The sequence below is a fragment of the Canis lupus genome, chromosome 11 (assembly GCF_003254725.2).
Source record: "Canis lupus dingo isolate Sandy chromosome 11, ASM325472v2, whole genome shotgun sequence".
Classification (NCBI taxonomy): domain Eukaryota; kingdom Metazoa; phylum Chordata; class Mammalia; order Carnivora; family Canidae; genus Canis; species Canis lupus.
The window spans coordinates 17,220,609-17,248,586 of NC_064253.1; the positions used below are offsets into that span (position 1 = coordinate 17,220,609).

Genomic DNA, 27,978 nt, shown 5'->3' on the forward strand with positions numbered 1-27,978 from the left:
TGTTACAGACAAATAAAATCTTTGCCCTTCAGTGAGCAAGAACAAGAATCTTTCAGCAAATGATAAATGACCAGAATTTTCCAAGTGATCATTTTATTCCCAATGGAAAAAAATAACAATAACTTTATATTAAACATATCAGGGATCTATTTCCAGCCTTTCCATTAATTCTCTGTATCACATCAGGCAAGTCATTTCATTTCTTTGCCCCTTGGAGTCAGGGAGCTTGAAATTCAAACTTAACTTCCATGTCTCGAAAGTTCCTTGATCTTGGGCAAATTAGATTGCTTTTCTGAGCAGTTCCCACTTCAATTTTTTCATCTATAACATGAGAGAAATAGCAGTTATGTCCAGGGTTGATGTAAGGGTTAAGGAGTGAAGCACAGAAATTCACATGGAAACAGACAGATTAGAAGGTGATGTCACCTTGAGGGCCTCTCTGGAAGAGACCTCACAAGATGGTTTTTGTTACCACAGCAAATATGCCAAAGTTGTCTAACAGGTTCAGATCTCGTTTTATCAGTTTATGTCTTTAGATTGACTCATATAGACCAAGCTCCAGAGTGCTAGCTGACAGTTTTAGATTGTCTCCATTGCTGAGTCTTCCTTAATCTTCCTGACCTGTAAATGTTACCATGCCCATGACTCACAATCAAACCTTTCTTCTCTCTCATCTCACTCACTGAATATGTTTCTAGATACAAATACCATCCACAACTTCACTCTCAATTTATATCTCCAGCTGTGTCTTCTCCCTTGATTTCAGGTTTCATATATCTACATTCCCGCTTGACATCTCCACTTAGAAATCTAATTGACATTTAATCTCAAAAAGTGGGAGAGCTCAACTTTTTCACCACCTCCTCCTTCAACATGCACTTCTCACCCCATCCCGCTGCTCAGCCACACAGATCTTCTCTCCTTCACTTCCCATCTCATCTATGAGCAACCCCTGCAGATTCGACCTTCACATGTATCCAGAACCAGGCCTCAGCTTACTGCCTCCTTCCTCCTCCTCTTCCTGCTCCTGCATTGGAGCCAGCTCTAGTTCCCCCCACACCGATATTTTAGCCCTGGCTGCTTCTTCACATCATTTTTGTCTCCTTAAATTAGATTCTTTTTTTTTTTTTAAGATTTTATATTTCTTCATGAGAGCACAGAGAGAGGCAGAGACATAGGCAGAGGGAGATTCAGGCTCCCCTCTGGGAGCCCAATGCAGGACTCAATCCCAGACCCGCGGGATCATGCCCTGAGCCGAAAGCAGACAGTCTTCAACCACTGAGCCACCCTGGTGTCTCTCCTTAAATTATATTCTTGCAGTTGAAATGATTCCATTAAAATGCAAGTCAGGTTGTATTACTTCACTATTAAAGTAACCTGTGATGGTTCACTTGGAAGAAAATCCAAATTCCTTTGGAATGGACCGCTGAGCTCTGTGTGGTCTGTTTTCCCTGCTAGCATCTCCCCCCTCCCTGCCACACCACGCTCTTTCCTTGTTTACGCCACCTCAGCTTTGCTGGCTGCCTTGTTTTTCCGTGAATATTCCAGAGCTATCACTTCTCTCCCCCTGAACAGAGGGTATTTGTTCCCTTGGGTATTTGCATGGCCCACTTCCTCATCCATCCCAATCTCCCCTCCCCTGGGAGGGCTCCTCTGACCACTAATCCTATTGGTATGTGTGGTGTGATCACCTTCCCAACTTGGATGGTCCCATACCCAAATTTGGTATAGTGGCTTAGATTTATGATACTGTACATACACCAAGAGAATAGGGCTTGCTGTGGAGAGCAGGGGAGGGTCCCAAGCATATCCAAAGGTGACTTCAGAAAGCCATGGAAAGAGACAAGTTCGGCTCATATTTTGACAAGGAGGAGGCATCAGGGCAAGTGGTCTTGTACATGTGAGGTTGTTTGTGTACTTTGAACTTCTGTTGCTGCCAAAGGCAGGAGCACTGAATGTTCTCATCAGCTTGCCCAGATGTGGAGGGTGGGGGGCAGACGGAGAGGGAAATGCTAGAGCCGGAGGGCTAGCAGCAGTCAGACATCAAGAATGAAGTCACATTCTATTACAGTGTTTATCTCATAGGCTTCTTTCACTGCTTAATTTTTCTTTTTTTTTTTTTTAAGATTTCCTGTATTTATTCATGAGAGACACAGAGAGAGAAGCAGAGACATAGGCAGAGGGAGAAGCAGGATCCCCAAGGGGAGCCCAATGCGGGATTCAATCCCAGGACCTTGGGATCACGACCAAAGGCAAATGCTCAATCACTAAGCCACCCAGGTGCCCCCACTGCTTAATTTTTCTTTAGAGAACTTATTACCCTATTACAGATTTTATCTATAATTATTCTTCATTCTCTCCTGACCTCCCCCTTCTGCTATTATTTCCTGCTCCAGGAATGCAGGGAGTTTATCTTCTTCACCTATAGTTACACCCTCAGTGCTGCCAATGGTACCTGACACATAAAAGGTGCTCAATAAAAATCTGTTGAATTATTTTTTAAAAAGAAAGTAACAAATGCAAAGAGCCTCATTGCTGGGATACTTATGTGCTCACGATCAGCATAATCTTTCCCTAGTCCTGGACCTGCATGAGAAGCTCAGTTGTAATCAGAAAGCCACGTTCCTGGGGTGGGGTAAGGGCTGGAGGACAGAACTCACACGGAAGGAGTTTGGATAGATCAAAAGTTTGCATCCTTGCATGGAGGGAGTCAGACCATTGCTGTGTCCAGCTCACTGCAGAAATTATCTTGGTCATGGGCCCCTGCATTTTTCAGAACATTTCATTAATAAGTTATGTTACTTGTGGCTCAGGTGACCCTTACTCTGGGTTTCCAGATCAACCTCCCTTTACTTCTACACAGCCCCCCTTTTTTTTTCATCCAGCTTTGCACTGTCATTCAGGTTCAAGGCAAACCTTGCATAGACTCCTGGAGTCAGTCATCCTCAAACAAGGCGATCTGGAAATAACTCTGGCCTGCAACGTGGCTTTCCCTCCACCGTGAGTTCCCCTGAGGGCTGCCAGAATAGAAAACACTTGTTCAGAAGAAGTGGCCTGTAAATGGCAGTCCCTCTCACTATTCTATCTAGAAGAGGAGTTTGAAATAAGCCCACATTGTGGTTGCTTTCTGCTGTTAACACTTGAGATCACAGAGTTCTTTTCACGCTATTATTTATGCCTTAAAATGATTTGTTGAACTGAGGGCTGGTGTCTCTGAAACCATGGCCTGCCCAGACTCAGCCTGGAGAGGCCACATGGCAAAGGCTTTTGGAAGCTGGAGCCCGTCAAGTTAGTGAGGCAGGTCTCTCCTTTTATTTATTTATTTATTTATTTATTTATTTATTTTTATTTTTATTTTTATTTTTTTTTTTTAGGTCTCTCCTTTTAAATACTCTCCAGGCCTTTCTCAGGAGAGGCCTCCACCCTGTCTGCTCCCCCAACCCCCCAACCACCACCATTCCTTTCCTGCTCCAGTATAAGGAAGTCTGCTATTGGGACACCTGGGTGGCTCAGTTGGTTAAGCGTCTGCCTTTGGCTCGGGTCATGATCCCAGGGTCCTGGGATCAAGCCCTAAGTTGAGCCCTGAGTTGGAAAGTGGGGGGGGTGGTCCCTGCTCAGTGGGGAGGCTGCCTCTCCCTTTGCCCTTCCCCCTGCTTGTGCATGCTCTCTTTCTCAATACATAAAATCTTTTAAGAATAAAAAAAAAGAAAGTCTGCTATTTTACGCTTTTTTTTTTTTTGGCTTCGGGATTCTTTGACAGTCTGTTTGCATTTAGTGTTACTTTGTATCCGTTCTGTAACACCCAGTTGGCTTGCTGCCCTTTTTTTTTTCCAGCCTGTAATATTGGAGCATCTGTGAAGGCAGCAAACTGTTGGAATATAGTTCTCATTACATGAAATGTGTTGGTGTGACCCGTGTGCATGTGTAATTACCAGCAGGTTTTAGAAAATTAAAGGTCTTATAAAGAGAATCAAGATGGAAGAATCATAATCCCTAGCATGTGTTGTTACACGTTTCAGATGATCCTTTAGGAATTAGACCATACTTGTGTTTTGCACATTAAGCAGCCATTTACCCGAGGCTGAAAGCAAAATGATTCGCCCTTTCGTTTTCACTGTTAATTTCTATTTCTTTTCTGTGTCTCCATCTATCAACAAACACTCTCTGCTTCTGAGAAATCAAGGTTGATGCAAAATTACCTGTGTTGAAGCAGAACCTTCAGACGTTCGCTTTCCATAGGCATAGAAAGAGGCACTTAGCTTGGATGCGATTTAGATTTGCTGGGTAGGATTCAGCCCATGTTCTGGAAGAAAAAGACTTTGTTTCTAGGAGGGCATTGTTAGAGGCCTGCCCACTCCAGCAAGTGATTAAATAAATATAAGGCTCAGTAGGATGGAGCTGTAGCTTAACCACTGCCTGGCATGTAGCAGCTCACCCTACACTGCGGGAAAGGGCTCCTCGAGATCGCTTTGATGAGACTGGAACCTCGGTCCGCCGGATGGCATCCTGTACTGGTCTGGTCACATCAGTTGGACACGGTGTGTCCAACTTGATATGGGTACAAAAGGAAACCCAAGACCCTGGGACCCCTATTAGAAGGTCTGACTCATTCGGCAGATTTCCTTTTAAATTTCAAATGGGATTTTTTTAAAATTTTTATTTATTTATGATAGTCACACAGAGAGAGAGAGAGAGGCAAAGACACAGGCAGAGGGAGAAGCAGGCTCCATGCACCGGGAGCCCGACGTGGAATTCGATCCCGGGTCTCCAGGATCACACCCTGGGCCAAAGGCAGGCGCCAAACCTCTACGCCACCCAGGGATCCCTCAAATGGGATTTTAAGTGGCTGGAGAAAACCAATGAGTACTTCCCGTGTACTGTAAAATGGCCTACTCTCTGCGTGTGTGCGAGTCTATAAATATTTAAGCACCAACTATTGAACTAGAAACACATATTTTGATCGCTTCCTATTACTAAAATCTTAGGGAAATACTTGGAAAAATAGAACGTGGGCTTTGGGGGGTTTTGAGCTGGTTTTTTCTGTCCTCGCCTTCTTTCTTTCCCTCCCTCCCTCCCTCTTGGTCTTCTTTTTTCTAGGACTTGCCTTCCCTGCCCCCTGCCTCCCTTCCACGGATATGCTGTGAGCACCCCTCGTGCACCGGGCACTGTCCAGGCAACGGAGCACCACGGAGGAGAGAACGGCCCCTGCCTACACGCACTCTTGCACTCTCGTTTTAATGAGTCCACATTCTGTCGCTTGTCTAGTTCGCATCTGTGACCTTGGACCTGAACTTCACTGTCCCAGTGTGCAACATGAGGATAACGCATCTTATTTTATAGGGTTGTCACGGTGATTAAAAGGAGATAATACAGTAACCTGAACACATCCACTCCTTTTGCTTCTGCTGATTTGACTGTAGACATGTCTTTGTTTCCTGTCCCCACGCCCTGTGGATTTCTGCATTTGTCACCCTTCCTCTGTTTCTACCTTACCTGTGTTTCCTTGTTTGCTTCTTGGTTTGGTTTGCTTGTATCTCTTTCTGTGGGTCCCAATCCCTGTGTCTCTGTATTTGTGTGTCTCTGTGTGTGCGTCTTTCTTTCTTCAAGTCTGTGTCTCTGGTCTAGGTGATCTTTTTGTTGTTGTTGTTTTACTTTCTCTCTCTCTCTCCCTCTGTGCATGGGGGGGGGGGGGAGGGAGAGATCCTGTGTGTGAGGAGGAAAGAGAGGGAGGGTGAGCGGGAGAGAGCAAGCACCCCTCCTGGGCATGGGCCTTTGCCTCTGCATCTCAGCATGGGGGTCTCCGTGTCTCTGTGAATATGATGCACGTTGCATTCCTGCATCACATCCATGAGTGGGTGTGAGCATCTCCCTGCATCACTTGGAGTTTCTCCTTGTTTCCTCCCTCATAGGGTCTCTCCCTGCCTCTGAATATGTCAGTCTTTGTCTTTGTCATCATACATCTCTGTTTCACTCTTTGTCCCTTTCTGTTTTGTTTATACTCTCTCCCTCCCCCCATGTCTCTCCCCTTCCCGTCTCTCTCCACTCTCTTGCTCTGTATGTCTCTCTTGCTTTTCTTCTCTGTGGGTCTCTCTCACTTTCTTTCACTTTTGCCTGTCTTTCCTCCTTTCTGTGTGTCTCTGCTTCTCTCCATGTATTCTCTATCTCTGTCTCATCTTTAATTCTCTGCCAGTCTGTGTCTTCTTTCTCTTCTGCATGTATATATGTAGGTCTTAAGTATTCCTTCATTCATCTAATTGTACTTATGCATACTCTCCTCATTCCATTTCCGATGCAGCTTAGATATCTAGTGATATTTAAGCAGTACGTTCATGCCTCAGGGAGAGCTAAAAGGAATAAGAATTTCTTCTGAGAAGGTTTGAAGGAACTTACGGACAGCTAAAGGGATTTTTTTTCTTCCTTCCTTCCTTCCTTCCTTCCTTCCTTCCTTCCACACCTAGCACCTACCCAATGCACGACTGGAACTCACAACCATGAGATCGAGACCTGAGCTGAGATCAAGAGTCAGACACTCAGCCAGCACTTCAAGCATCCTGAAGGGGATTTTTTTTTTTTAATTTTAGGGGGGAGTTATAAAAATTTGGTTGTGTTTTAGATGATGTACCACCAGTTTCTGAACAATTTCAAAACAGACACATATAAACCTAATATAATAAGCAACCCTCAGACCAACCTCCCAATTTCCATATATTCCAGGATCACTTTTTAAAACTCCCATTGCCAGTCCTGATTATGTTTTTTTCTCACATTTGCCATTCTGCTGACCCACCTTTTCCACTTCATACTGCTGCCAACTCCCAGTCCATCATGCCAGTGGGCACCAGATTAATGTAGTTATTACATCAGGCTCTGCTTGATGCTCTCCTCTGGCTTCCAGTCATCTCCCACAGCTTCACATCACTAGCTGGATAAAAGACCCATCTGATCAAAATTTTGCCCACTGACCAAATGCTCAATTGCATGAGAAGCTACTCACCCCCTTTACAAATAAAACCAGTTCCCAGTTATTTCCAGTGAGATAAAGCCCATTTTAAGAAAGAAACATAAAATGAGTGTACATGGGCATCTGGATGAAGAATTTTAATGGATCAATATTTGTAGAACCAGTGTAACATCCAGTGAAACCAGATGATACTTGGCTTGTCTTAACATTAGGAAGCTGTGGCGCTTTTTTCTTTCTTTACAATTTAGGACAAAGGTCAGCAAAAGCACAGATTAATATATTATTTTAGGCTTTATGGATCATGCTTCTCTGTCACAGATATTTAATTCTGCCTCTCTATTACAAAAGCAGCAAGAGATAGTCCATATAAATAGATGTGGTGCTATTCTAATAAAACTTTATTCACAAAAACAGAAAGTAGACTGAATCTGGCCCCTATTTTGCTAACCCTTGATTTAGACCTTATGAGAACATCTTATTGTATGTGTGTTTTAGGTAAATTTTCCATTCTTGTGCAAACTACTTTTTAAAAACTTTTGTTTATTTCTCTCTCTCTCTCTTTCCTTCTTTTTGTATATGTATATACATATAAGTGTGTGTGTATGCCAAAAATAACTGTCTTTTGGACTTGCTACAGGTTTTATATAATTTTAAAATTATTTTTTAAAGATTTTATTTATTTATTTATTTGAGACAGAGAGAGAGAGAGAGAGCATGAGTAGGGGAGAGGAAAAAGCCAACTTCCTCTTGAGCAGGGAAGCCTGATATGGGGCTGGATCCCAGGACCCTGAGATCATGACTTGAGGCAAAGGCAAATGCTTAACCGGCTGAGCTACCCAGGTGCCCTGTGTTTATTTTTATAATTAAATATATTATTCTCTCATTTTGTTAGTATTTCTACCTAATTTGTGATTTAAAATCTCCTTTTCCATCCAATAGCAAAAAAATCAACAGACAATTTTCTTCTTTATATTTAACTATTATGTTCATCTAGAATTAACTTTGTGAGAAAAGCATAACTTTTAAAATTTCATGTAATGATTTGTCTCATTTATAGCCAATTCAGATTTCACAAAATTTAGTTTACAATTTATTCAGCTTTACTTATCCAAAGGCTTGCAAATAGAAGGTCCTCCATTAATAAAAGTCTAAAATTTTACAGACATCTTTAAACTGAATCAGTACATGCACACAAAATACTTTTAAACAATTCTCTAAATATTCCTTTAAAAGAAAACTGAAAATACAAACCTAAGCACTCCTGAAAGAATGAAATATAAAGGACATAATTGATGTGAGTGATGTAAATTATAGTTGTTTTACAGTTTACTGAGATAATTACCTAAAGTTGTCAATAATATCATTCAGATTTTTGTTTCCTTTATTCAAATAATAAATAATGAATCAGTTCATCTTTCCTCATACCCCTCAAAGCATGATCTTCTGGATTTGTTTTAAAGGGAAAGATCAGTGACACCTGAGTGGCTCATTCAGTTAAGGATCTGACTCTTGATTTAGGCTCAGGTCATGATTTTAGGGTTCTGGGATGGAGCCCCACCATGGAATCCATGCTCAGCAGGGACTCTGCTTGAGGATTTTTTCCCTGGTTTCTCTCTCTCTCTCTCTCTCTCAAATAAATTTTAAAAATTAAATAAAAAAGAAGGCCATAGAAAAAAAGATGTCTTGAGGGTTAAAAAAGTGAAATTGATATTTTTAGATAAAAGCCTTACCCTAGTATTGATAATTCGATTTTCTCTATCAATTGAATCATTTTGGGTGAATATTTACCCTTATTCGGTAAGCTTCTATAGCTGTAGCACACACAGGTTAGAGTCTATGGAGTTTGGTTTATAAACCACCTTCTTATTGTTTTCTGGAGTGTGCCAACACATTTTATAAATAATGATACTTGCTGAAACTCCTCTCTGACCTGGAAAGCATCCAAGAGTTATACCATATAAAAGATTGTTCTCTGTTCAAGCAAAATAAATCCTAAGATTTGTGCCACTACTGTTTTATACAGAGAAATGGCAGCAGAAAATTCAAGAACTAGTTCTGTAGCAGGTAGGCAATATCCAACATGCCCGTAGGAGGTGCGAACCAGTTCAGAACTGCTACTCTGTTTTGGAAGGAGCTGCTCTTATCAGAGTAAGGTTTTTGTGGGTTTTTTTCTGTCTGCAGAATGTTTATCGTTAATTCTCTTGATGTGGGGCTAAGGAAATCAGCAAGTTGGAGTCTTATTTTAGGTATTTCCACGCTCTTATTTGCCTTGGTTTTTTTTCATTCAATTTTTATTCTCTTAAATAAGGACTTCTATAGTTTAAAAACTCAAATAGTCCTCTAAACAGTAACCGCCTGCTATCAATACCTGATCTCTAGAGGTAGACACCCTTAGTTATTTAAAGGGATTTGTGGTTGTTGTGTAGTCACATATTTCTCAATCAAATATGTAACTATTTCTGGGTGTTTCAGTTTTAAGTGTCAGCTACCTGCTTCCTACTCACATATTCACATACATATTATTGCTTCTCTCTCTTTGGCACAAATATGATTATGATCATTTTAAAATGTGTTGATAATCATTTTTAAGTTATTATAAAGAAATTATAATATGTACATTTTATTCACAGCTGCAGCACATCATGTAATTAAAATATAATTACAGCTTGACTGTTTCAACTTTTCATTTCCAGTAATTGCCTTTTAAAAAATTTAGCTTTCTGAATGCTTAATGAATTAGGGAGTGTCTAAAGGAATCAATACAAAATACTCTCAAGTTCTCCTTCACAGCTGAAATTTCTCAATTTGACTGAATAGCACTTGGAGTATTTTTAAGTAATTTAACTTATTTTTTTCTTGAAGACTATCCCCCTGGATAGCTTCAAGATCACTCACTGTCCCACCATGTATGGACAGTATTCGGATTTCTGTCACTCAGAATTAGTTTTGCTCTGAGCTCAGAGTAGAAGGGTTTAAAGATCTCACCATTTAGTATTCATACTTCTATGTAACACTCCTGTTTTCATTAGGTTCCTCAACCCAAACTGGTGTCTATGTGGATGGACATCTCCAGAGAGTTAGTTTCCAGTGTTTGGCTAATGCATAGTGAGGGCAGATGTCCAGATACCTTGTCAGTGTTGGAGTCTCTAAGGGTACAGGAACTTCTTAAAAATTTTCAACCAAGCCTTCTGCCTTCCTTATTCTTTGTGTTGTTTCCATAACACCTCAGACCATTTATTGTGTCCCCACCTCAGGCTTTGATGCCAGCCTTTTCCGCTCACATGGCTATCGCCTGTTTGCTTTCCAGTTTCCAAACTTACTTTGCACTCACATTCTCTCTGTTCTTGAGAATTAATAGGTTAAAATCTTTCCTTTAAGACTGAGGAGGAACTGAGATAAAGAATGTGACCAATTGATCATTTTGAATTACAAGTGTCAAGGACATTGTTTTCTCTTCTATGATTATTGCTAATGTATTATTTTTTCTTGTTAATTTTATAATAGCTTTGGTGAGGATAGGGGTGGCTCAGAGGGACTTATGGATTTACCATAACTATACTGATAGTATATACTTGCTCTAATTGATAGTATATTCTTAGTCTAATTTTTTAGTAGGATATAATTGACATTTAACATCATCTAAGTCCAAGGTGTATGACATGAGTTGATATTTGTATATATTGCAGATTGATCATCAACATAAGCCTAGTTAAGGTCCAACATTACACATAGTTATAAATTTCTTTTCCTTGTGGCAAAACTTAAGATTTACTTTCTTAGCAACTTTCAGATATTTAGCACAGCATTTTTAACTGTATTCACCATGCTGTATGTAACCTTCCCATGACTTATTCTGTTATCTGAAAGGTTGTACGTTTTGATCCCCTTTACCCATTTCATCCCCCACCCACTCCCTGCCTCTGTTCTTCTATATCTATGAGCTTTGGATTTGGAGAATTTGGGAAGGGGTTCTTTTTTATTTCACACATAAATGAGATCACATGGTCTTTGTCTTTCTCTGACTTATTTCGCTAAGCATAATACCCTCAAGGTCTATGTATGTTGTTGCAGATGGCAATATTTCTTGGCTGAATAACATCACACTGTCTGTGTGTACACGTGTGTGTGTGTGTGTGTGTGTGTGTGTACCACAATTTGTTTACCCATTCATCTGTCAATGGGCACTTAGGTTGTTTCTGTGTTTTGGCTACTGTATATAATGCTATAGTGAACATGAAGGTGCATATATCTTTGCTAATTAGCATTTTTATTTCCTTCACAGAAGTGCCCAGAAGTGGAATTGCTGGATTATATGGGGGGTTTTAGTTTTAATTTTTGGAGGAAACTCCTTTCTGTTTTCCACAGTAGCTGTACCAATTCACATTCCCACCCCATAGTGCAAGAGTTCCCTTTCCAAAACGTCTTTGCCAACACTTGTTATTTCTTATCTCTTTTAAAAATAGCATGTTTAGGGCAGCCCGGGTGGCGCAGCGGTTTGGCGCCGCCTGCAGCCTGGGGTGTGATCCTGGAGTCCCACATCGGGCTCCCTGCATGGAGCCTGCTTCTCCCTCCGCCTGTGTCTCTGCGTCTCTCTCTCGGTGTGTCTATGAATAAATAAATAAAATATTTTAAAAAGGAACAAGAATGTGGAAGATTTGCTCCATAATCTAAATCTGCTCCATAATAATTTTAAAAAATAAATAAATAAAATTTAAAAATAAAAATAGCATGTTTAGGGGTGTCTGGGTGGCTCAGGTGGTTGGTTAGGCGTCTGCCTTTGGCTCAGGTCATGATCTCAGTGTCCTGGGATCAAGCCCTACATCGGGCTCCCTGCTGAGGAGGGAGCCTGCTTCTCCCTTTCCTCCCTACTTGTGCTCTCTTGGTTGCTTGCTATGTCTATCTCTCTCTCTCTCAAATGAATAAATAAAATATTTGAAAAAAATAAAAATAGCCATTCTAACAGGTGTGAGGTTCTCATTTTTGATCAGTGTATAATTCATGTTACTTAACATAGTGCCTATTGAACATAGAATAAAATATATTTTCTTTTTTCTTTTAATTCTAAAGTATGAATCAGAAGTAAAGATGTGAGAATATTGTGCATTCAAAAATAATATTTACAAGTAGTTGCCATAATATTTGCAAGCCAAATATTACAAGGATTAGATGACCTTAATTTACTGTTTACCATATGCTAGGCCTTGAGTTTACCCTTGAAATGCAGTATATGGGTGAGATAGATGTTCTCAGTTTTGCAAGTGAAAAAACTGAGAATCAGAATGGTATTCAACCTTTTGTTCAAAGTTATATAGGTAATAAATAGTAGGGCTGAGAGTACAGACTCAAGTATATTTTATAATTTTTTTAAAGTAATGCTTTTTTCCCTGAAATATGCTTTCTGCCTTACCTGATCTCTATCAAAAAAAAGGCTTTCATGATCTGGAATGTAGGAAGATCTTTTTCCAGATATGGGGTAGTAAAAGCTGTATTACTTTAGGCCAATGTTAGTTTCATTAGCTATTGGACACGGTTCTGCAACAGAGTTAAACATAATTTTTTTACTTCCCTTCCATTATTGCATATGTGCAACTTACTTCTGGATATTTGCCATTTAGTTTACAAGTAATGAAAAAAAGAATGGAGAACTGGAATTAATAAATTACAAGTAAAACCTTGTCTTTAACAGAGAGAAGGAGAAAAGGATCATCAAGTGCGTTTGGCAGTTGGAAATGGTGTACGGAGTGATGTATGGAGGGAATTTTTGGACAGATTTGGAAATATTAAGATGTGTGAGCTTTATGGAGCTACTGAAGGAAACATTTGTTTTATGAATCACACTGGGAAAATAGGATCCATTGGGAGAACAAATTTCTTTTACAAAGTAAGTATAGTATTTTCTTTACAAAGGAAATATGAGGTCGGTTTACCTCTCTTCTAGACTTCCTGCTTGTAAATTATTGTAAATATTATTACTTTTCTTTTCTATTTTTTTTCTTTTATTTAGAAATGTTGAGAACTTCTATAAAGTCATGGCTCTAGGTGAACCATAGCTTAAAAAAACCTCAAGTATCTCCCATGTGTTCCTTTATAATGTGGGGATAATGATACCCAAGTCTTTTGTTCTGTTTTCAAATTTAATGATATGATGTGTAAATAGCAAGCAAAGTTTCTGATACATATTAATTTGACTCTTTCCATTTTTCCTGCATATTTTCAGTCCCATGTTTCTGCTTATACTTAATTTTTATATCATTCAAAAATTATGTATAGGCTTCTAATAAATCAAGATACCATTAAAATCTAAAAGCTACCCCCCAAAATCACTTACCTGGGAGTAAAAGACTTCCAACTGATAGCAGCCATAGAATCCAAAAGATTGCACAGAAGTCTAGAACTCCTTTGGAGAAAAGTGAAAGTGAAAAATAAAAGTGAAGGTAAAGAAAATATTCTCTAAATTTATATAGGAAAATGTTTATAACCTCAAGCAGAAATTAAAAACTCCAGAATCATAGTAAAATATTCTATTATAGTTCTTTCAGTATTTGATAGAACACACAAAAGAAGATCTTCAATGATAGAGAATATGCACTAAACAAATTATTTGAACTAATGGACATATATAGGATACTGCATCTAAAAACTGCAGAATATCCATTCTTTTCAAGCAGTTATAAAGCATTCACAAAGATTACTGGGCCACTTAGGGAATTCCAGCAAATTTCAGAGGATTGAATATGGATTGTGTTCTCCATCAGCAGTTTAATTAAGATAGAAATGAAATTTTAAATGACAGGTAGGTCATCTCCTATATATTTGAAAATAAAACATTTGTAAGTTTCCATGAGTCAACAAAAAAATCATAATTGAAAGTAAAAAACTATTTGAGACAGGGTGCCTGGGTAGCACAGTCAGTTGATTCTTGACTTTGGTTTAGGTCATGGTCTTGGGGTGTGGGATGGAGCCCCACGTTAAGCTCCATGCTTTGTGAAAAGTCTACTTGTCCCTCTCCCTCCCTCTCTGTTCCACCCTCCCCACTCCACCCCCTCGCTCATGCTCGTGCTCATGCTCTCTCTCTCTCAAATGAATAAAAAATAATAATAATAATAATAATTTGAACTGAGTCAAAATGAAATGTTCTATTTCAAAACTTTTGGATCTACATAAGAATGGATGAAAATTGGGGATCCCTGGGTGGCTCAGTGGTTTGGTGCCTGCCTTCAGCCCAGGGCGTGATCCTGGAGTCCCGGGATCAAGTTCCATATCAGGCTCCTTGCATGGGGCCTGCTTCTCCCTCTGCCTGTGTTTCTGCCTTTCTCTCTCTCTCTCTCTCTCTCATGAATAAATGAATAAAATCTTTAAAAAAAAAAAAAAAGAATGGTTGAAAATTTATGAGCCCTATACCCATTTCTGGGGTTAAATTAAAAAGCAACTGAAATAAACTCAAAGAAAAAGAAGGAAGTAATTAAGAACATAAATTAAAGAAATACAAAATAAACATTTAGTGAGGAGGATCAGAAAAGATAAACACATAATTTTTTAAAAGTAAAGAAATAGACTCAAAGCTGGTATAAGTTGCTCTGATGTTTGGCACCTAGAGAAGATGCAAACTAATTTTATGATACACTCTTTGGGATTTTGAGGGTCTTATTGACATCTCAGAAATGCATCTGCATTCCAAAAAGTAATTTTGGGAAAGTAAGTGCTGATATTACTGAGCTTTACGTTCCTTACAGATAATTTTCTCAATTTGTTGCACTGGTTGAATTAAAACTTTGGTATTCATATTAAAACTCCTTAGTGAAGCTGAGTCATTCCCAAGTAATCATCCAACAGGAGGAGCACAATGAAAAAGATTTGTATTTAACATTACGGGCTTGACTTCATTATAATTTTATAATATCTTAAATTCCCTGTCAGACTGTGATACTGTCAATAAAGCAGGAAGTCATGATTGTCTCCAATCTATTTGGAAAACTTCTGATTTTCAACTTATTTTAGTATTTTTTTTCAGCTTGGAAATGAAAAAAAAATGTTCCTAGCATTATATGAATTCTACTCTATCTTTTCTCATTTCATGCATGTATTATTGTTTTGTTACATAGCAGGTCATCAGAAAAATTTGGGCCAATAACTTTTTTCATAGTCATGTGGGGAAATTTGATAAGTCTGTCTCTCAAAAATGTAAACCTAATGAAAGCTTCCACTTACTGTTTCAGAGGCAAATTAGCATCTAAACAGAGATAAGATATTAATAGAGAAGGAAAAAGATGAGGCATCAACACAGAGTTCCTGCATCCCAGATGTCCTTTTTGTGTGCTGTACTTACATTTAAGTGCATACAGCTGAAGGGATATGTATGTGTGCTATAATATAACACCCCCAGAGAAAACACTGTAAACAATTTGGTGACTGCATTTGAGAGACAAACCCAAGTAACAGTTACAGACTGGCTTCTCCTTTTCTGCCCTCGGGAACAATATAATTGGGAGGGAACAAACAAATCCCTAGAGGAAATAAAACTTGAAAAAAAAAGAGAAAATAAGTCTTAATAAAAGCTACCTGAAAAAAATGTAGATACACAACAAAATTATAAGCCCTCTAAAATGACCGAGGAATGTTTAGGAAAATAGTTTCCCATAGGTCCAAAAATTGCAATAATATTCTCTTTAAAAATAAGAGTTCAAAAGAAAGTACAAGGGAAATATAAATCAACAAATGGGGTGGAAAGTAGATAGACTCAGTTCAAGGGAAAAAAATAAAAAGGAAGAATGAAAGTATCACAAAGACAAATATATTACAGGCTGTAAATATTGTTAGGGACCAAGATGGAGGAGATTAAGGAGTCACACAAACCCAATAAAAAGAATTAAAAAAAATAAGAATATAAAATAAATTAGAAAGATAGATTTTGAAAACACAGGCAATCATCTGATACCTGCTAATTGGTGTTCCTGCAGGAAAAAAAAAAAATCAAAAAGAAAAAAAGTATCTGAAACTTGATAGAGAAAAACTTACTTAAATTAAAGACTTGAATCTTTAGCAAAAGAGCACACTGTGTTCCAGGAAAAAAAAATATATATATATAGAATGACCATCAGAAAGATATATGCTGGTAAAATTACTGAACATAAATTAAAGAACCTTAAGGAGAAAACAAAAGTTGCACAAAGTGTAGGGTGCAGATGGGAATCATTTCAGGCATCTCTCAAAACAAGAACAAAACACTCAATGCCAGAAAAAAAAGGAAGGAAGGTATTCACCTAAGAATTTTACTTCTGACTCAGTTGTTCTTTGAGTAAAAAGACAGAAGAGGTGTCCTCAAAAGTTTGAGAAATCAGAGAAGATAATACTCATGTATTTATAAGAATGCAGTACTTCTTTATAAAATTCACTCAGTGAAACTGTCCAATCAACCTGAAAATAAAGCAGAATTTAGAAATAAAGAAATCGCCTTCAGTTAAAAGTTTTGATTGAGTCCATTTAAATACAGAAGATTGAACAGCTCCAAATTATGTTTATAGATGGGATGGAAGTATCAATCCTGAAAATATAAAAATAATTACAGCACTAACAAAGATGGGAATTAGGTAGGAGGAGAGGAGGAAATATAAGTGCTAATTTTCTCATCTTTCATAGTAAGTCCTTAAGTACAATGTAAATAAAAGGATTTAATAAAAGGCTCCTTCACATTTCTATAAACTTTTTTATTATCTTAAAAGTAGGCATTTTTTTTTATGGACCAGGAAATTTAACCAGCTGTGAAGTTAGGCAATAATGCACACAAGACCACCCTCACGTCTGACAGGATTTGCCACTTTTGAAGTCCTACAACCCACCATGGGTTCTGTAATTCGCAAAGGGCTCAAAAAACTCACTGAAAGCTATTATGCTCATAATTACTGTTTATTACATCTAAAAGATGTAGATTAAAATCAGATGGAGGGAGAAGCAATAGGGCAGAATCAGGAGGGCACCAAATACAAGGCTTTTTAGGTGTCCTTACATATGGTGTCAGGATGGCATTACTCTCCTGGAACTGACATGTGACAATGTACATGGAGTACTGCCAGCAAGGGAAGCTCACCAGCCTCGGTGTCCAGTCTTCTTTGCAGCTCCGTTATTTGAATCTAGTTGGCTGCTTGTGCGGTTGACCTCTATCTCGAATACCTCAAGAGGTCAAGCTGGGAGACCCAAAGTCTCCATACGTCACATTATTTGGATGGCTCAGAGACACTAAATCTAAATCCTATGGTTACTATCTGGATGCCAAAAGCCCTTAGGCTAACACATATACTCCTGTTGGCCATAACACTGCAGAGGCATAGAGATTATCTCCCAGAAGCTGAGAGTGAAAGCCAGACCTCTGGTTAAACTGGAGTGAAGGTTAAATTCTTGACTCCACAGGAACTGATCTCTTCTGTGCTTAAGAAACATAACTTCAGTTCCATTTTCTTTTGGTAAACTCAAGGAAATTTAAATTGACTGCAGTTCTTAAAATGGTGTGGTTTCATTTTTCATATATTATTTTATTAATCTATTTCCTACCTTTCTCTCTACCAATTTAAACACATTTGTACTGATGCTTGTCAAATGCATTCCTTTATATAGTCTACTAAAAGTCTTCAATATGCCTGAACACTGTGTTCACTGAACACACTGAACACAACAGACATAGATTCCTGCTCATGTACAGTTTATAGTCTGTTGGGGAAGACAGAAAACAAACCACATAATATAATAAACATTCCATACTCGTAAGTGCTGAAGAGACAAATTAAACAGGAAAAGAAGATTGTGTGTGTGCATGTGTGTGTGCATGTGTGTGCATGTTGGGAGGGATTTTTGCAATTTGAGAGAGGGTAGCCAGAAAGGGCACTTTGAGAATGATATTTAGGGAAAGACTTGAAGGAAATAAAAGAATGAGTCGTGAAACAATCTGATGTTCAAAATGGAAGGAATAGAGGTGCCTGGGTGGTTCAGTTGGTTGAGACTCCAACTCTTGGTTTTGGCTCAGGTCACGATCTCAGGGTTGTGGGATTGAGCCCTACATAGGGCTCCACGCTCAGCAGGGAGTCTTCTTGAGATTCTCTCTCTCCCTCTCCCTCTGCACCTCCCCCTCACTCTCCCTCTCTCTAAAATAAATAAATAAATAAATACATCTTTTTTAAAAAATGGAATGAATAGCCAGTACAAAGGCCCTCGGATGGTTACATGCCTGCTGTGTTTGAGGGACAGCAGTGAGACCACAGTAGTTATAGGGAGGTGAGCAAAGACTACAAACAAAAGACTATTACTGTTTTAGCTTTAATGGGATCACTTTGGCTCTATTGAGAATATATTACACCATGTTAATGCCAGTTTATTTTTGGTTGAATTTGGAGAAATTATAAATTTTCTTCATATTTTTGTATTTTGCTTGTTTTTTTTAATACCATTCACTCTGTGAACCATTCAGAACTATGTTGTTGCATGACAATGTATTCTAAGACTAAGTATTCATAATAACCCAACTCTGTGTAATATTATATACATTATTATATGTATTTATGTATATAAATAGATATATATGCCTTATAGATATGCATGCATAGTCAATATTATATATATATAATAGATTTATGATTTATGTGTGTTTGTGCTTTTCTAGGGTCTTCTGTTTAAGAAAGCAGAGAAACCAACCTTTCCTGATGGTGACAGAGAAATGAGCCTCTATTGTGTAGCTCGAAGCAATGTATATAATGTTGAGGGGAAACTGAATTGCAATCATTGTACCCAGGGCTCTAGTTTAAGCTCTACCACTTTTTGAGTTTTTAATTTTGACAAGTCACATTCCTCTGAATTAACAGAGAGAATAATTTTTGTGTTCTCTTTCCAACTTCTAAATTTATAAATGTGAATATACAAAAGCATACAGGTAGTGTATGGGCAGTGTCTGAGTCACATAGGTGTGGATTGCACAGTGCTGGGGATTCATTTCCCTAGTCAATTATGAATGGGGCTCCCTGCAGCTCTGCTCTGGATCCAGATACATAGCTATGCATGCACATATACATTTAGGGGATATAAAAGTGGGGATCTTTTTTTTATCTGTGTTATGATGATACAGCCATTTTTATAATCTTGTGGGATCTCTTGAAGGCAAGAAAAAAATAGAAGTCCCTCTGGCTGAACCTTACTACTCAGACCCTGACTAGGTCTAGAAGATGCTGTGATATATTGAAATTCCATTTGTATCATAAAATTACCCAATTTGTGACCTGCAAGACCCCTGTATGTGATAAGAGGCACACTGAGGGGTGATTTGGTATATATTAAACCTCATCCATGAATGCAGTTGACAAATTAATATAAAAGAAATAACACTAACGCTGATATCATTAGTTGCTGAGCAAATTTTTCAAAATAGAAAACATGTTACAACAGGAGATGGATAATAAACAGGGTTCTCTTCTTGTTTGACTGAAATGATAAATGTCGTTCTGGAACTTCTGGAACCTTTCTTTTTACCAGTCATTAGGCAAGTGTCCAGAAAGCTGTTATCCCAATTACAAAGACCAACAAGATGCAAGCTTGCATGTTAATATAGAATCACAATATATTTTGTTTTGCTACCTCTCCCATTGGCCCACATCTTAGATGGCACAGTTGCCACCTCTTAGAGTGTGTTTGTAATTAAATTAATACTGCTCTTAGGCCAGTAGCAGCATCTGGCCTATAGTAGATGCTCAATCAACATCAGTTGCTGTCATTTATATTCTAATTCAAATAATGAATTGTGATTCTAATTACATGCTGATTTTGCTGAGATTAAAAACCAGGGATGTTTGTGTCTAGTCTTTGATGATAAATAATACTGCATTTATCTCACTAACTTTATTCATCTTCTCCCACATCTTTGTTCTATATTTATTCATTTCGTCCTTCCTCCTCTTTTGTCTCTCTCCCTTCTATGTGTCCTCCTTTATTATTTTTTCTGAATTTTAGATTACTATTTTCTAGTTCACCTTAATGAGATTGCTTATTTAATTGATCAGGGAAACCTCAGTTTTCTTACAGATGAAATGAAGGGGTTGAGTTGAACCCATCGGCAGTTTTTCATCCCAGGGTCATACTTTAATGGATAGGTGAATCTGCATGACATGGTAATGCGGACATTGCAGGAGTAGGGTAGCTGGACACATTTAGGGACAAGGAGAGATGGGGGACAATTAGCTTGTTTCCCAGTCTGATGAGCATGTTCTAATGAATTTGCTATCTCACAGCACACCAGTGCCCAGAAGTACTGAGTGTTACTTTAGGGACATGAAGGTGAAAGGCCTGGGCAAAAGCTGAAAAGTCAAGTAGGCATCCAATGCCTTTTCAAGGGATCATAAATTAAAAATAGACAATAAAGTCCTTGTATTCATGTAGTTGACATCATTTCAAGGGATTTTTTTTTAAATGTTATTTATTTGTTTATTTATTAGAGAGAGACCAAGAGAGTGCATGAGCAGAGGGACAGAAAGAGAGGAGAAAGAGAATCCTAAATAGGTTCCATGCTCAGTGTGGAGCCCAGTGTGGGGCTGGATCTGATGACCCTAGGATCATGACCTGAGCCTAAACCAAAATTCAGTCGCTTAACCAGCTGAGTCACCCAGGTGCCCCTCGAGGGATATTTTTTAATAATTGCAAAAAGTAGAAGGCAAGAAGTATTCCTCTTCCCTAGAGTTAATAGAGAAGGTAATTGAGAGCAAGGATGCTTAGAACCACTCATTCAAGAATAATATTAATGTTTTGCTAAGGTAATGTGCAACAAAAAAGTGAAATGAAAGTAAATGCTGGGATACAAGTGCTGTTCACTAAAACCTTCAGTTTTGATTTTCAAATACATACTTAATTTGTTATCAGTAAAGTTTACTTGTTTTCATAAATCTGCCTCCTAATTCCTTATTTCAATTGTCTGAGCGTATACTCTACTACCAGTAGATGTCAGTACACAAATATTTTGTTGCTTTTGTTTTTATTGTTTGTTTTATTTTTCTTTTGCAGCTTCTTTTCACTTTTGACTTGATAAAGTATGATTTTCAAAAAGATGAACCCATCAGAAATGAACAGGGCTGGTGCATTCATGTGAGAAAAGGTAAGATTCTTGCATTTGACCATGTCTCTTCAGGCAAAAGTTTCTGAATTTCTATTCAATTACTACTGAATATAGAAAAGAAAGAATGAGACACCTAAATCTAGGAAACGAACAAGGGGTGGTAGAAAGGGAGGTGGGTGGAGGGTTGTGGTGACTGGGTGACAGGCACTGAGGGAAGCACTTGACGGGATGAGCACTGGGTGTTATGCTATATGTTGGCAAATAGAACTCCAATAAAAAATATATACAAAAAGAAAAGAAAAGAAAAGAAAAAGAAAAGAAAAGAAAAGAAAAGAAAAGAAAAGAAAAGAAAAGAAAAGAAAGAATGGCTATTACTTATATGTAATGGAATTTATTTGGAATTTCAATGCAGGTAGAATAGTTTCATTATCGATAGTAGGAGCCCCAAGTGGGTCACTTGGATGGTGAGTTACTGTTGTTTAAAACAGATTACTACGGTGTCCTGTTTTTCCTAATCCACTACCTCTAGTTGTAACAATGGCACTAATGTCCTCTATCACCAAGATATAATATGAAAAAGAATGCCTTAGGGATCCCTGGGTGGCGCAGCGGTTTGGTGCCTGCCTTTGGCCCAGGGCACGATCCTGGAGACCCAGGATCGAATCCCACGTCAGGCTCCCGGTGCATGGAGCCTGCTTCTCCCTCTGCCTGTGTCTCTGCCTCTCTCTCTCTCTCTCTCTCTCTCTCTCTCTCTGTGACTATCATAAATAAAATTTTTTTTTAAAAAAAGAAAAAGAATGCCTTAGTTATCATTCTAGGTATAGTAGAAAGTCAAGCAGGCTTATATTTGTATCTGGGCTCTCACCCTTTAGAAACTGTGCAACTTTGGGCAGGCCACTCAAGCTGAGTCTCATTTTCTTCATATGTAGAGATGACAATATTTATTTTGTCAGGTTGTTGTTGACAATGAAATGAAGTGTTATATGCAGAGCTCTATGGAGAGCCTATGGAGAGCTCTATGGAGAGTCTGGCTTGCTTGCTATACACCCTTCTCTTTTCTACCAAGGTAGACTTTCTGATAATTTTTGGTTAGACTCTTAGCTTGCTGCTGCATATAATCAGTCTAGAAATATGAATGTAGATATGTGCATTTGGAATTGTTTAGAGACTCACTCTGAATAAATCAGGCCAACATTACTTTTTGCTGTCTTCAAAATATGCTTAGACTACATTTCAGAGATGAATTCATTTAAATCTTTTCTTCAAATGTGGAGATAATGGTTACAAACCTGGTTTGTTTGTGTGTTCTGGTAGTTGGAAGCTTAGAAAGAAGATAGGGCTTATCTATTAAAAAATAAATTTCTTTTTCCTCTAAATTTCAAGCCTAATGGCATTTATCACATATTTTTCCCTAATTCAACTCTATAAACTGTGTCCAAGAGAAAAGCTATTTCTAAAAAGATTTTAAAGAACTTTAATTATATAGAAAATATATATTTTCTAGTGTGTTTTTTATTTTATTTTGTTTAAGATTTTATTTTTTGAAGTAATCTCGGCACCTAACATGGAGCTTGAACTCACAACCCCACGATCAAGAGTTGCATGCTCTACTGACTGAGCCAGCCATGCCTCCATAGTGTGCCTCCATAGTGTGTTATTTATTGCATTCAAGTTAATATCTGACATTGGAACTTCAATCTCAGAACTGCTTTTACAAACTCAGGGTTTCTAAAAAAAGCAGATTGTCCCAGTTCCAGGTGGCTCAATTAAGCAGCCAACTCTTGATTTTGGCTCAGATCATGATCTCAGGATCCTGGGATCAAACCCCACATGTAGGGCACCACACTCAGCGGGAAGTCTGCTTGAGTATTCTCTCTGTCTCTCCTTCTGCCCCTCCCCTGACTTGTGCTCCTGCATGCGCACTCTCTGTCTCTCATATAAATAAATCATTTTTAAAAAAGGCAGATTGTCCCCAAACATTTGCTTTAATGTTTTGCAATTCTCATTATGAATTACTCAATATTTTTTTCCGCTAATGATATTGTGTCTAGCATACGTTTGCCTAGAACAAATAGATAAGAAACACTGTGATCTTTTTAAGCATTTGCAATAATTAGGGAAGAAATTGTCAACTTGTGTCTTGAAGAAGAAAAACAAAGAACATAAATTTTAAGGGAAACATGAGAGACTTGGAAATTTCTGAAATAGAGGGAATGTAGCCTGAAGGGCATATGTGTTGGAGTCAGATGAACCTGGTTTAAAAACACCTATCTCAGGAATACCTGGGGGGCTCAATCAGTTACACCTCTGAGTCTTGATCTCAGCATGGAGTCTGAGCCTTTATTTTTTATTTTTATTTTTTAAAAGATTTTATTTATTTATTTATTCATTTATTTATTTATGAGAGACACAGAGACATAGGCAGAGGGAGAAGCAGGCTCCATGCAGGAAGCCCAATGCAGGACTCGATCCCGGGACCCTGGGATCATGACCTGTGCTGAAGGCAGCCACTCAACAACTGAGCCACCCAGGTGCCCCAAGCCTGAGCCTATAAAACAACAACAACAACAAAACCCTTCTCCAACATTTGGCAACTGTATGACATTGAGCAAATTACTATCTCTTTCTTGGTTTCTTTACCTGTAAAATGAAGATAGTATGAGGGCATGTGTTACAGGTCTGGGATAAGGATCAGATGGGATACATAAATATAAGTGCTCAAAATAGTGACTGCTACCCAGAAAGTGCTCAGGAAGTGTAACAATGGCGAGGATGATGATAACGATGAAGGTGTCAGTAATGACAGTGACAACGATGAGCTTCTGCAGTAGCAGAGCAGACTTGGCTTGACCAGAGGCAACTGTATCTTTGAAAGCCAGGATGTTCAGAAGGAGCGGGAACAGTGAGCTTTGAATATTGTTAAAATAACATAATAGCTTTATAGCATGCTGGAATTAACCCCATCTCATTAATCACTTGGTTATTGCCTCTCTTCACAGGGGGCAAAGCAAGTCAGCAATGACCTTGGAATGTTCTAAGGCAGTGATTGCTGCTTCTCTGTGTCGTCCACCCTTCTCTTGGAAGTAGATTTTTACCTTGCAACTTGCTGGGCAAAATTCTGAATAATTAGAGTAAATCTGATCTAAAAAAATTTTTTTAAAAGACTTTATCCATCTATTCATGAGAGACACACAGAAAGGCAGAGACATAGGCAGAGGGAGAAGCAGGCTCCTCTCAGGGAGCCAGATGCGGGACTTGATCCTAGGACCCCGAGATCACAACCAGAGCCAAAGGCAGATGCCCAACCACTGAGCCACACAGGCATCTCCTGATCTAAAATTTTTCTCCAGATAATGTGTCTACAAATAAGTAATATGAGTAACTCTCATGCCTCATCTCTCGCTGGTTGTGGATTTCCACAGTACTCCATAGGAATAAAACATTTTCTTAAGCTTCTAATAACTTCTAGATCAGAGATAATATTGCATAGAAACCTTGCTGCAAAATCATAGACTTGAATTTGAGTTCTAGGTCCATTCCTTTCCATCTGTTGGTCTCCGGTAACTTATTTCACCCTTCTGGGTCCTGGATCCTTCTCTGTGAAATAGGGATTTTAATTACCAATTTCAAAGGATTTCTGTGAAGAATCAATAGGATGACAGTTGTAAGGGGCTCATGGGGCTTGCTACATAGTAAAGGTCCAATAAATACTACTACTATCATAATTTTATTAAGATTTTTATTATGGTTATTTATTTAGTTGTCATTATTCAGTGTTGAAATCTATGTAACTTAAAAGAAAAGTAGGGGATCCCTGGGTGGCGCAGCGGTTTGGCGCCTGCCTTTGGCCCAGGGCGCGATCCTGGAGACCCAGGATCGAATCCCACATCGGGCTCCCGGTGCATGGAGCCTGCTTCTCCCTCTGCCTGTGTCTCTGCCTCTCTCTCTCTCTCTCTCTCTCTCTCTGTGACTATCATAAATAAATAAAAATTAAAAAAATATATATAAAAAAAAGAAAAGTAGCCTTTGATCTATCCACCCAGGATGTAAAATAAATGTAATATACCTTGTTTACCCTTGCTTTCTTTTTGTTAGTTTTTCCAAAGTATTTTGTGTTTGTGGCAGTCTATGAAATGGTGTGCTGGATGCAGGCACCCAGAGTGAATATCAAATATAATAAAAACAAGTTAAGGGGAAGGTAAGCAACACTGGTTGTGTTGGTCAGATATAATCTGAATACATGCATGATATGTGTACTAATAGTTTTAATCAAATCACTGAAAAATACCTTTCTCTCCCAGGAGAACCTGGGCTTCTCATTTCTCGAGTGAATGAGAAAAATCCCTTCTTTGGTTACGCCGGGAGTAAGAAGCACACAGAAAAGAAACTACTTTGTGATGTTTTTAAGAAGGGAGATGTTTACTTTAACACAGGAGACTTAATGGTACAAGATGAGGAGAATTTCCTTTATTTTTGGGACCGTATTGGAGACACTTTCAGGTATGAAATTGCATCGAGTGTACTGCTTCTGTGATTTTTTTTTTAAGATTGTATTTATTTATTCATGAGAGACACACAGAGAGAGAGAGAGAGAGAGTCAGGGAGCCTGACGTGGGACTTGATCCCGGGTCTCCAGGATCATACCCTGGGCTGCAGGCGGCGCTAAACCGCTGCACCACCGCGGCTGCCCAACAGAGCATCTTTCTATGCACTGGCCAAGTGAAAGGCGATTACTATATTCTCTCCCTGTGTCTGTTTTAACCTTCTTCTGTGATTTTGAACCATGCTCCAAGCAAGGCTTGGTGGAAACAGTATAGACCACTTGGTCTTTACCTTCAGGGCAGACAGAGTGCTTTCATCTCAGTAATGTCTCCCCATTTAAAAATTCATTGGCTATCTGTTTCTAGATTGAAATCTAAATTACATTTTGATGTCGATTTTTATCATTATTTAAATAAATCACTGTAGAATATAAAATAAGTAGACAGATGTGATGTCTAAATGGCAGAGTTGAAACAGAAGCCAGTGTGGTCAAGTATGGTCTAATTTTTGACCAATGATAAAAACAATGAAAGAGCAAAAGTTTCCTTTTTTTACATTTTGCTTCTTAATTCCTTAAGATTATTTTAGGCTTATGAAATTATTTTGTTTTACTACTCGATGACTATTGAATAGTAGAGGACATACAGGAGACATGCAAAAAATGTTTGAATGAATAAGTGAATCATATTTCCTACTTCCTCACTTTCTTGTACCAACTTATGTGCTCACTTTATATAAAATTATTTTGATCGAAGTAACATATTCAATACATAATTCAAGTACATTAAATGAGCCAAAGGGGTTAATCCCTAGAAATTAAAAAGGGTCAGTACATTGAGAGACAACTATAGATTTCCTTTCATTTTTTTTCTCTATCATTAGAGGTAGGCAATGTTTTGCAACTAACTGTTACAAGAATTCAAAATGATGGGAGGAGCACTGGGTGTCATACTATATGTTGGCAAATTGAACTTCAATAAAAAAATATTAAAAAATTAAAAATAAAGAGGGAGTTATCGTTACTTTCTTTTTATGACATATTATAGGAAAACATAGTAACCAGTTTATACCAATGAATCACAGATAAAGTAATTTTAACTAAAACAGCAATTCTGATTTTGTTGACTCATCAACAAGTGCTTCCTTACCTTAGAAAGGCCTTTCATTTCAAAATTGCCATTATTTTTGGTTACTAGGTGCTTGCACAGAACCAAATGCAGGGCGCTAAAATGGAAACTGGGTACTGCTTCTTCAAATATAGGTGCAGTGATCTAGAACTTGTTTTTCATTTAGGTGGAAAGGAGAAAATGTTGCCACCACAGAGGTTGCTGATGTTATTGGGATGTTGGATTTCATACAAGAAACAAACGTCTACGGGGTGGCAGTGTCAGGTATGAATATATTTCATGTTTGGGAAGAATTATCAGAGTAGAATGTGCCACTTTTCTTTACTTCTGCAATGATCTTACTAATTCAACATTTCTTTTTTTATATACTAAAATGAATATCCTAGGGTGCCTGGATGGCTTAGTTGATTAAGCATCTGCGTTCTGCTCAGTTCATGATCTCAAGGTTCTGGGATGGAGCCCACATTGCTTGCACACTGTCCTGTTCTCTGTCTGTCTGTCTGTCTCTCTCTCTCTCTCTCACACACACACACATACACACACTGTCTCTGTCTCTCTCAAATATATAAATAAAATCTTTAAAAAACTAAAATAAAATAAATATCTTAGTTTTTTTTTTTTTAGCAAGTAATGCCCTAGACCAGGCTAACAAATGCCATGTTCACATTAGGTATCAACTTAATTTTAATGGATGTGAGTATTTTTAAGTAAAGCTTAAAAATTCTGGTAACTGACTCACTGATTGAAAATAGTTCTAGCTTTTCAATAGTCTGCTCTTTATGACTAGAGTTTATGCATGCCATTAAACGAGAACATGTTCTAGTTTAAATGTTTAATAACACTGACTTGTAGTTAAGTTGAATCTTTTCCAAAAATAATTTTAAAACCTGTTTGACTTCATTTACCTTTGTAAATATGCATTTGAGGATTGTCTCATGATGGTGAGAATGGTAAAGAATAGTAACCAAATTGAAACTATGAGATAGCTGTTTTCCTTTGCTGTTTTGTTTTGTTTTGTTTTGATAAATGACAATATTTTCCAATTAATGTTTGTGGATGCAGGGGACACATGGGGTGAGAGTGTTTAAATGGGGGAGGAGAGGGATCCCTGGGTGGCGCAGCGGTTTGGCGCCTGCCTTTGGCCCAGGGTGTGATCCTGGAGACCCGGGATCGAATCCCACGTCGGGCTCCCGGTGCATGGAGCCTGCTTCTCCCTCTGCCTGTGTCTCTGCCTCTCTCTCTCTCTCTGTGACTATCATGAATAAATA

The 27,978-nt window shown here is 38.3% G+C and overlaps 1 protein-coding gene across 2 annotated transcripts in view; it reads left to right on the forward strand.

The window, feature by feature from the left end:
• SLC27A6 (solute carrier family 27 member 6) overlaps positions 1–27,978 on the forward strand; it is a 72,936-nt gene that overhangs the window by 35,558 nt on the left and 9,400 nt on the right. For both annotated transcript variants that reach the window (XR_007413948.1, XM_025432727.3), the window contains exons 5-8: positions 12,648–12,842; positions 20,990–21,080; positions 25,343–25,541; positions 26,877–26,974. Coding sequence is in view for 1 of the 2 variants with exons in the window: in XM_025432727.3 (XP_025288512.1) it covers positions 12,648–12,842; positions 20,990–21,080; positions 25,343–25,541; positions 26,877–26,974 (583 nt within the window). In the remaining variant the exon portion in view is untranslated. The remainder of the gene's footprint in view (positions 1–12,647; positions 12,843–20,989; positions 21,081–25,342; positions 25,542–26,876; positions 26,975–27,978) is intronic.